The sequence below is a fragment of the Polistes fuscatus genome, unplaced genomic scaffold (assembly GCF_010416935.1).
Source record: "Polistes fuscatus isolate 324 unplaced genomic scaffold, CU_Pfus_HIC Scaffold5, whole genome shotgun sequence".
Taxonomy (NCBI): Eukaryota; Metazoa; Arthropoda; class Insecta; order Hymenoptera; family Vespidae; genus Polistes; species Polistes fuscatus.
Window position 1 is genome coordinate 2991172 of NW_025113129.1, and position 11589 is coordinate 3002760.

General features: G+C 29.7%; 1 protein-coding gene across 3 annotated transcripts; it reads right to left on the reverse strand.

Annotated features, from left to right (window-relative positions):
• Window positions 1–1468: 1468 nt before the first annotated feature.
• LOC122522011 (GTPase-activating protein) lies at window positions 1469–10178 on the reverse strand. Of its 3 annotated transcripts, XM_043642794.1 has the most exons (16): window positions 10016–10178; window positions 7548–7668; window positions 7143–7412; window positions 6908–7064; window positions 6631–6818; window positions 6209–6544; window positions 5924–6125; window positions 5592–5810; window positions 5389–5513; window positions 5158–5289; window positions 4989–5027; window positions 4768–4874; window positions 4430–4673; window positions 3988–4329; window positions 3677–3895; window positions 1469–1536 (listed from the first exon to the last, which is right to left on the reverse strand). In XM_043642794.1, the coding sequence occupies exons 1-16, from the start codon at window positions 10068–10070 to the stop codon at window positions 1497–1499; spliced, it is 2796 nt and encodes a 931-aa protein (XP_043498729.1). In that variant the 5' UTR covers window positions 10071–10178; the 3' UTR covers window positions 1469–1496. The 3 variants fall into 3 exon arrangements, with proteins under 3 accessions (XP_043498729.1, XP_043498727.1, XP_043498728.1); XM_043642792.1 differs by lacking the exon at window positions 1469–1536 and having other exon boundaries at window positions 3241–3895; window positions 10016–10176; XM_043642793.1 differs by lacking the exons at window positions 1469–1536; window positions 4989–5027 and having other exon boundaries at window positions 3241–3895; window positions 10016–10175.
• Window positions 10179–11589: the final 1411 nt, after the last annotated feature.

Below are 11589 nucleotides of genomic sequence, written 5' to 3' on the forward strand. Positions count from 1 at the left end.
AATTTGTAGTCGTGAAATAATTAAATAATAACATTGTTGTCCAAATATATATATATATATAAACACTTTGATTAATCTATAAATACTTACTAACAATTATGTATCTTAGAAATTTATCATTAATATTAATTCTAAACGGTAAACGAATTTTTAATAAAGTCACATTCTCTAAAACATGAAAATAAAAGCATCTGTACACTGTATATGTATTAATATATTATTATCGTAAGAATAAGGAGCTTAAAATGTTTTTGTTTTTTATTTTCTTTTCTTTTTTTTTTAAAACTACATAATATCTGCAATAATTATTAATAGGCCATAACAATTAAAATCAACTGTACACATTATTTTAACAACTGCTGCTACTACGTTTTACTTTTTTTTTCTTTTTTATTTATTTATGACTTTATTTCTCATTCGTTCTATACACCACCTCTCGTCTCTCTAATAGTTTTTTTTTTTGGAGGGATTTCTTTTTAATATATATAATTCGTAATAATATATTAACTTAGGATTGCGCGATAAAAAAGAGAAATAAAAAAAAAAATAAGAATACAAAAGTACGCTATTCTTCGATCCGCGTACCTTTTTTTTGTTTTTTTTTTTCTTATTTCTTATATATATATATGTGTATATATATATATATAAATGAATTTTCAAAGCATACAAATATTATATGCAAAGTAAATTTTTCACTAAGTTTAGAAAATTTAATTAAAGCATAGTACTTTAATTTTATATGCGAATACCAATAAAATGACCAGCAAAAGCATTGAAATCGCATACTAAAAAATGTTTATTTTCTACGCACTCTATATTTTTCTTTTCTAAATAATTATATAAAAATGATAAAAATGTACGAGAAACAAATACTTCTCTATTATTTTAAGTTTAATTTCCCAAAGTAATACTTTGAAAACTCTAATTGACTAATTTTATATATATATATATATACATGTGTATAATTTTTCATTGCATGTATACCATGTGTGGCAATCTTATTAATAATAATTATTATTATTATTATCCTAAATATACTCCAAAAAGAAACCTCATATATTTTTTTATATTAAAAAAGTGTCGTAAATTTAACAAATATATTTGCCATATAAATTGCAAAGAAATAATTAATTTAATAATGATACAAAATGTGTTAGTTTCTAACTCTTTTCCTTGTGCACCACACATACACACACACGCACGTGTTTACAATTATTATTAGATATTAGTTTAACAAAATATAATTGTTGATTCTTAATAAATGCCAATTGTCTTAACGATTTATTTATTAATTAAAAAATAATATGAATAATACATTTATTATTACACAAACATATATATGAATGTGTAATAATAAAGCCAAAATATTATAGTGATGAAAAAAGATAGCAGTCTCATTTGTAAAAATTTAAAGATCTTTGTTTCGTTTTGTTCCCCCTCCTATACAGGGGATGGACACATTTTTTTCTTGTAAATAGCAGATCAGATGCGTATTCTTAATTATTTGTTTTTCTTGACCTCTTCCAAGTTATAAACCTAATGAGAAAATTTTCATTTGTTATTAAAAAAGAAATATACAGAAAGCCTTCTATAAATTGTCTCTTATCTTTATGTATTATTAATTTTTCCTTAAAAAAAAAAAATATATATATATATATATATATATATATATATATATATGGAATTGTTAGATTTATTAAAAAATATTATTTCTTTATTAATTAATAATCTTTCGTTCTAATATTAAGTAAGACGAAATATATTGTTTGATATTTAATCGATAAGCCATCAGTTTATTAGATTAATATGATTATCATTATTTTAATATCTTTTAAATAAATGCAATAGAAAATTATTTAAGATCTGAATATAACAAGGACATTAATGATATCGTTTTGGTTGTTAAAAGTAATGTGATAAAAAAGAAGAAGAAAAAAAAAGACAAGTAAGATATCGATTTGTCATGAATTTTCAATGCTTGCCTATGATCATTGTTTTTTAATTTTACTATTTTTTAATATTTATGATGATAATAATAACAATAATAATAATAACAATTATAATAATAATAATAATAATAATAATATTAATAATATTAATAACATTAATAATAAAACTAACGATACATGATAGAAATAATTTAACATATCAAGTATTTAGCAATATTTCACAATGCTGCTAATAGTGATTTGCAAATATTTAAATTTAGAACTGTTTAGCACTTAGGCCTCTTTGGAATAACGAGCTTTAATTTTGTTTAAACATTTCTTGTATTATTATTAATCAAATTTATTTCATTTAATTGACATCTATTTAAATACAGACATGTACCACATCACTTTTGCCATGTCTCGTATTTATTAATATGTAATTATTAAAAAGAAAAAAGAAATTAAAAAAAAATAACAACTGTATGACAAATATTTGTTATTTTCGATTATTCTTTTTACAGATATTTATATCTCTTTTATAAATTGATGGAATTATGAATGAATAGAAAAAGAAATAATAATAATAATAATAATAAAAATAATAATAATAATAATAATAATAATAATAATAATAATAATAATAATGATATTAAATATATTTACCTAAAATAATATAATTAAAAATAACTATTATGTTCCCTAAACATTTATCAGTTAACACTGGCGATGATTAAATATCCCCAGTCAATGAGATTATAGCTTATGCAATTAATAACACACATTGTGTTATTGCATCATGTTAATGCACATACATTATCAGTTTTTATTTGTTTAATGACATGAAAATAAATAAATAAATAATAGAAATTTGTGTCTTGTTGTCGTAATGAGATGTTCATCAGTTTTCTAAGGCGTGATAAGAAAAATAAGAAACCCGAGTGGCTTCTTTAATTAAAAAAAAAATCTCTCGATATATTCTTAGCTTCAAAAGATATTTTGTACGCATAAGACAATCAAAACTTATGTAATCAAAGAGAGAAAAAACAAGTATATCGAAATCGCGTGTATTAATTAAAAAAAAGAAAAAAAAAAAAAGAAAGAATAAGATGACCCCCTCTATTACATAAGAGTCAACAATATGTAAGCAAAAGCAATATTACATATTATTAATACGCACAAACACATATCATATATATGTGTGTATGCACATATATACTTTTTTTGTTTGTTTATACGAGTAGTAAAAAAATATAGCCTTGTATTATAATCAAAGTTTGAATTCGACTGCCATCTCTTCTTCTTCTTCTTCTTGAAATCTAACTAATGCGAATGCACGGACAAAGTTTCCTAAAAATGTGTCCTAGGAACGTAGAGCATGTATTCTTTATATTACACAAGAGATAAATTAATGATTGCCACGTTCGCTCATAGCAGTACAGGATATGTCACTTATGTCGTCCCTTATTCTTCTTGTCAATGTACATTCATCTAGTTTTCTAGTATTATCATAATTATTTAACTTTCTTGAAAGTGTACCCGACAGATTAACACCGTCTATCGCCAACAAAGCCGAGTTATCAAGTCTTTTACGATTTTCCATATTTTCATTAGCATTTCTTTCAGATTTATCAGATCTTAACGTATTGTTTAAACTATGATCAAATTTTTTGAGATCATTTTGTATACTTTTAATAGTATCGGTATTACTATCGTACCGTCTTAACAAATTACTTTCATTCTCATACCTACGATTGATGGAGTCTGAATCTAGACATTTCCTTAGTGTATCGTCGTATCTTCGATCTTCTATTCGTCTAGAAAATCCAATATCGTAGCAATGATCTGCGTCCGTGCAACTGCGTTGATTTAAACTATCCGTTTCGTAAGCACGTTTTGCTAGCTGACTATCGAAACCGGCTCTTGCAGCTAAATGGAGGTAATTGTCGTCGCCAATTGGTGCTTGTCTAAAACAAAAATAAACAAAAATATATATATATATATATACATAACAAACGAAAGAAATATTTCAAAAAAATAAAAATAAAAGAGAACTCACTTGCTTCCATATTTGGTGTCGCGTGCTACTCTTCTAAAGTAAGCCCTGTGTTCGTGTTGCAAAGCATATGCAGCATCTCTCAACACAGTTAAAGTTTTAAAACAAGATGGAACATCTTCAATAAGAGATCCTCCACCTGGTATCACACACATATCACTCGCCCCATACACTGCCTGACACTCACATGCACTCATTAATGTTTCAAGACGAGGCATATTGGTGAAAATCAATGAATGTATCCTTTGTAAATCTCTGTCCGGGTCTAGAACCATACGTAAACCAGCTTCTATACCTGGAGACACTTCACTGCATCCCGGTGCTAGTTCTGATGCTGCGCGACAACTATAATCATCAATTTGAGAAAAACATTATTAATAAGATAATTCAAAATATAATACCATACTATATAAATATATATTTTGTTAATATTTTTTTAACTTACCAAAGCCAATGACCATTGATATACGCGCTAGGATGATACTTTTCTAATCGATTACTATTCGTGTGACATATTTTCGTAAGTATGTCGATCCATTCTTTTTCTTCCACGCAATTACCTGCTTGAACGTACAACGCTCTTTGAGGTTGTACTATTTGAAACATATTCTTCATCTTGAATGAATCTTCGTGTAACCTTTCAACCGCGAGTATTTCCTCTAATGGAATTTTACATAAAGGTTCTTTGCCTGTCCAAATAAAATTACAAACTTATTTAAGTATTTTTAATAATTTGTTAACGTCATCGAATGCAACAGAAACAAAGTCGGCATATTTCTTTACCTTTCGTTTTGGAGTAAGTTAAATCTTGAGTAGTCAATCTGAAGTACCTTTGTTTAAAATTTTTTCTACCAAATCTTTTTCTACCTTGAGCCCTCTTGATCATTATTCTGTAAATATAAATAATAATATATTAATTATTAAATATAATATAACAAAACTTTCTAAAGACATTTGTTTTGTTTTTTTTAATTTTTTTTGTTTTTTTTTTTTGCAATACAAACCTCTTACAATCGGTAATATGCACAAAAAGGAAATATATTCTATTAGAAACATATAAAAAAGGTAACTTTAATTATATATAATTTTATCTTGTAAAAAAAAAAGAAAAAAAAAGAATAATATTTCTCTTGCCGTGTAAAAAATTCGATTTAATAAATAAATGAAACTTACCCTTCTTTTAGCACCACAGGTTGTTCTTGCAACATCGTAGGTCGTTGTTTCGTAGCACCGCTACTGCTACCAGTCGATATTAATTCCAAAAATTGTTTAACAGCTTGTATATGTCTTTCCGTATAAAATTCTCTGAAAAAATGAACTAGGAATTATACTAGAAAATATGATTCATTTTCTATTAATTATTATGCACATTCATTTAATATATATTTATCATTGATTACATACCTATATACACACTCCATATATTCTTCTTTACAAACGCTACCAGCTCCTCCTCTGCAACTCACTAAATTTCCTAAACTTTGTATGGTTTTAGATATCAATGTTAACGTTCTATTCGTTTGAGAATCCTACAAATGAATATATTTAAAAATATTATATAAATTTATGTGTGTGTGTGTACAAATTATTATACAACAATTACTTACAATTTGTTCCGTAGTGATGTCAAACAATCTTGGTCCCAATATCGCGGGTGCAAAAAATCGAAGAAAAATAAAACCGCTTATAACCGAGTAACGTACTTCTTTATTCTTTGGAAAATGAGTTGCAGCGAGTTCTCGTAAACACCAGAACATTTCGCACATCAATGGCGGACATCTTACACCGGATGTTGTTATAGCCGTGAATACTCTTTCTACGTATTCCTAAAAAATTACGATTCATTGCTTATAGGTATAGAAAAGAAAAAAAAAGAAAATAAGATAAATTATGAGATTTCATTTCAGTTGAATATTTATTATTTCAATCATTTTATTACCTTCAGATTTGCTAAATTTGTTTGTATCGTATTTGCATCCTTTACTCTCGTAGGATCTATTTCGCACGGTTTCCTTTCCAAAAAAACCTGTTCCATAGCAGGTCTTAATGTACTATGTAAATAATGAAGACCAGCTAATCGCATCCCTTCATCCATCATTTTACTGACTAATGTGTTACCGCGAAAAATAGTTGTCGGATCTCTGTAAAATAAAATAATAATTCTATATTATGTGTACATCTCGAAATGTAATATATATATATATATTTTAAAATTAAAACTTACGTTAGTTTAGAAATTTCATGACTTGCGAGTGCTCGCATCACAGATACTAATTGTCCATGATGAACTAACACTCTAACTAATGGTTGTGCAGCTTCCATTTTAGAAGCCACAATTTCACCCAAAATATATACAGCAGATGATGTTATTGGTTGAACATTAACACTTTGTAATAATAAAGTTCGTAATCTGTCGTACATTCCAGAAGGGAAAACATGATCGGCTGTATAATGTATTTTTAAACGTAAAGATCCTAATCCTGGAAGAGTACCAGGTGGAGTTGAATTACTTGAAATTTTATTTGGTCTATGTTTTGCTGCTCTTGGTTGAAGAAAATACCTAATGAAATAAAAATTAAAATTAGAAAAAAAGAACTTAATTTAAGAAATTAAATAGAGAGGTAGAAATATAAAAATCAAACATACCAAGCAGTCGTTGTACTAGTTGGTTGCTTTTGAAGTCCTCTTAATGTAACACGCACTTCTCCTAAAAATGCAGGTTGTTCTCCCATACCAGGAGACGCATGCCATAAGCTAATAACAACTTCACCAACTTCTCCTCCATCGATAGAGTAATGAGATACATCTTTGTCTTTATATTCCATTAACTCTGGCTGTAAGCACAGTACAATTATGAAAAATATATATAAAAATATTAATAAATAATTAAATAAATGCAATATTGTACCAAAAGTATACACACCTCAAAAACAAATGTCTCATTGTAGTAAGGCGATACAGTTTTTTTCTTAATTTTAGTACGCTTTGATATTTGTTTGCCATTACTGTAGATGACGGTAACATTTGCAAATGGATCACAGCCACCATTTTTAATAGTTAATTCGTTACATTCTATTACTCTGCAACATGCACGCATAATCAAAATTATGTATAATAATAGATCAATTCTTTAAATAGAGTCAAAAATGTTGATTTACCTGACTGTAAGTTTAGGTTGAATGTGTCCAACTTGCGGTTGCAAAGCAAGTTCTAAATGAGCTTTGCCTTGTACTTCAGAATCAGCATCAACTGGTTTTAATGGGAACCAATGTTCTTTATTATGATACGTCGTTAAATCTTCCCTCTTTATTGCTACTTTTCCCAGAATTTTGTCTTGTTTTAAGTGCCTATCTCTATCGTAGACATAAATACCAAGGTATCGAAACTTGCGGGGTACCTCGAACTGAAACTCCTCCCCGAAGAAAGGACTGCATAAAATGAAATGTTCTTTTCAATATCCGATGATTGTGGAAAATTAAAAGGGAATAAAAAAAACAAGACTTCCTATCTAAATCTTTGATGAATATATTAAAATTATCGAATGATATTAAAAGTATACTTACTTAAGTGTCCTTTCCATGGTCGTCGTTCTAAATATTTCTTCCTGGTCAAGAGACAACGCGCAATATACATCTCTGGTACCTGGAGATCCATGACTTCTACTTTGTAAATTTTTTGCTTCACCTATAAATAATGATAAATAATAAAAATCATAATGATGTATGTATGTGTGTATAAAATTATTCAATAAAATAAAAATTTCATTCTTTGGTCACAAAATTACGTCAGTATTACTTAAAACGAAGTACATAATACAAGTAATAATTGTAACCATTTTTAAATGCAAATGACACATATTAAAGTTAAATACACTCATTGTCAGTTTTTCTAAGAATGAAGAGGGACGTCGTCGTGTATTATTATTATTATTATTCGATGACGCGTTTAAATCGTTTAAATCGAAAAATACGAAACTAAAACAATGGAAATATGATACGTGAGAGTGAGATATTTGTATAGTCAGATGATTAGGAGATGAATGAAAGAAAATAATTTATATTTAAAAGGAGGAAACGAATTAGTGAAATTATCGAAAGAAGAAGAAAAAGAAGGGATTTGTTAGTTCATTAAACAAAAGTGTATAAGTAATAAAATATTATTACAGAAAGTAAATACAAAATCATAGAAAAAAAGAGAGAGACAGAGAGAGAAGGGGGAAGATGAAAGGACAGAAAAAATTAGAAAATGAAAAGATATTTAAAAGAAAAAAAACAAAAGAGAGAAAAAATAAATAAATAAAAATAAAAAGATAAAAAAGTAGGTGGGATTCATGGGTAGTATTTGCAGTCCAATGATCTAAAAGTTCATCCTCCGATTCGTTTTCCATCGAATCTTTTGAACGGACATCCTGTCTTCTCTTTCTTCACATCTTTCGAAGAAAACCGAAGCAAGTAAAGAGGGGAAAGAGAGAGAAAGAAATAAATATATATATATATGTATATGTATATATATATATATATATATATATATATAGAGAGAGAGAGAGAGAGAGAAAATACCTCACTCTTTCCCTCTCTCTCACTCTCCCTGTTGGTAGACCGCGCGGTTTGCACGCGGAGGAATTTTATCGTCGTGTATACGCTTCTCAGCCACGATTTCGTTTCCTGCGATCGAAAGAGGGAGAGAAAGAGAAAAACATACACACATAGTCGTAAGAACGAAAGAGAAAAAGGATAGCGAGATGCAAAAAAAGAAAGAGAGAGAAAGAGAAACACGCGACACGCTGAACGCATACTGAAAGAAAGAAAGAGATAGATATATATATATATATATATATATACGCATACGCGACAGGTACACTAAGCCGCGTTAGAACATACACACACGCACATACACATACACATATCATATATATATATATACATATATAAAGTATCAACATAGAAAGAAAAAGAGGAACAGATAAAAACTTGCGTAGGAACGCACACATGAATAAAGAGGAACCACCACCACCACCAATCATACATACAAACAGATACACATATATACACACACACTTTGTAGAAACGCTTACACACACAAATGAAGAGGAACCACTACTAATACACACATAATCAAATAGATCCATATATACACAGTACGCACATTAACTCACACACTCTCTAATCGCGCACAAAGAGGCATGCTTCGCGCGCGCACAGAAACACCGACGCGTGGGAGTTGAGAATGTACGTATACGCACATACATAGATTTATATATACATATATATATATAGGTTGATTGAAAATTTCAAGGAAAGGGTTCGTTCGTCGCGTTACAGGGAGACGGAAACATCGTGTCCGTCCCATCCCGTTTGCTTCTCATTCTCGTCCTCGAATCGCGCGTGTGACTCCGATTAAACAAATATACACACATACACATACACACACACACGCACACATCTTTCCTGTTCATCGACCACAAACACAGGAGCAGCAGCAGCAGCAGCAGACACGCGCGCGGACGACACGAAACAACGAGTAGAAAGAGAGAGAGAGAAAGAGAGAAAATTTCATTTTATTTTATAATATTTATCTTAAACACGTTTCGAAAGAACATTAAAGCAAATCAAATAAAATCGAATTAAGTGAACCTAAGCATGATCGATTAGTACATAATCGAACTCGAAAAACTCTCCTTTTAATTTTTATCCATTCGTTTATTCACTCACTCACTCACTCTCGCTTCTTTTCTTTTTCTTTCTCTTGTTCGTTTCTACGTTCGTTTCGTTTCGTTTCGTTCGTTCGTTCGCTTGCTTGCTTGCTTGCTCACCCACTCTCTCTCTCTCTCTTTCTTTCTTCCTTTCTTTCTTTCTTTCTTTCTTTCTCTCTTTCTCTCTCTCTGTTTCTCTTTCGAAGCACGAAAAGCACGTTAGTCGATCGAGTATCGAAAATAAATCGTAGGATTAATCGATAAAAATTCGAACCACAGTAATAACGATTAACCTCTAAAACAACGATTAAATCGAGGCTTCGAAACTAATCCTCCTACCGATTTTAATCCTTAGCCTCTCTTCAACGCGAACTAGGCGCGTCTCCTCGGCCATGTTACCTCCATGACACTACTGAGTGACTACACGAACGGAACGCAAGCGGTTCGTTCATTCTGTGAATGGATCTAATCAGGAGCGTATCGTTCTATCGTGGCGCCCCACGCAACTGACTTTACTTTCCCCCACTACTTTTCCTACTAGACTTTTTTTTTCCTACCCTTTTCTTTCTCTCTTTCTCCTATCATCGCCGTCTCTCTCTTTCTATCGCCCTTTCCCCTTCCCTTCCTCTTTATTTCTTTCCCGTTTTTTTTTTACATCGCCTCTTACTTCCTACGTACCTTTTTGTGCAACGACGTACCATTCGTTACGTCGTCCCGAGCGTGAGAGAATGTCTTCTTCTTCTTCTTCTTTTCTTTTTTTTATTTCTTTTTTTCCTTTTTTTTTTATTATTATTATTATTATTATTATTATTATTCCCCAACCCTTTTTAACGCTTCGGCGCTACGCAGAGAGTTTGCGCGTCCTGTGTGGGCATCGGGGGAATATTAAAAGAATTTTTCATATCAAAGAATTTTTATTCACATACCTTATTGCCTCTTCCCTTTCCATTGTCGTGACACGGCACATGAATATGTATATATGTATATATCTCTCTCTCTCTTTCTTTTTCTCTATATGTGTGTGTATGTAAGTATGTATTTCCGTTCTCTCATAATTGGTACGGGTCAAGAACGAAATCAAGGTGAAGGAGGAGAGGTTGCATTCTCTTCGTGTACTACTATTTTCTTAGAAAATGTTCCATTTATTTCTAATTATTCAATTATTATTATTATTATTAATAATATTATTATTATTATTAATAATAATAACAATCATCGAAATAAGGTTATCCAGAGAATTCCAAATTAACCAACTAAGTCCAATCTTTCAACCCATGTATATATGTGTGAATGCATGAGTCATGATTTATTAGTTACTTGATATAATTTATGAGTGAATCGCGACGATTTATTGTATCTTACTATACTATTTATCATAGCACTTTAGTTCACTCACTTAGTTTAGTTGCGAGTCGTTCGCGATTTAAAAGAGACCTCTTCTCTCAACATGTATATAGATATGTATATGTATTTAAACTATGTATTTGTGTGTGTGTAATACTACTAATACTACTTGATACTTGATACTTGTTAGCTGCTCTTATGTGATTTTATTTTTTTAAAAAAGTAAATTCGTAATAGGCGGAACTGAAGAAAGAAATTCTTATTTTGTCCTTCTCCTTACAATTCTATTCTCTTTCTCTCTCTTTCTATCTTTATCTCTTTGTCTTATTATAGTCGCGATTATGGTTCTTTATTGACGTATAAGATAGTGGCTGAGGAGGACCAGCTCGTTACGATAAGCCACTATGTTTCATTGATAATTAAAGTTAACGTAATAAGTTATTTTTTTTTTCCTTGTAGTTATCATTGACCAACATTGATAGTGTTTTACTTCAACGTAGATAATAGTTGTTACCTTCGTTCATGATAAAAAAATAAAAAAAAAAGAAATCATTAACCAATCGGAAAAC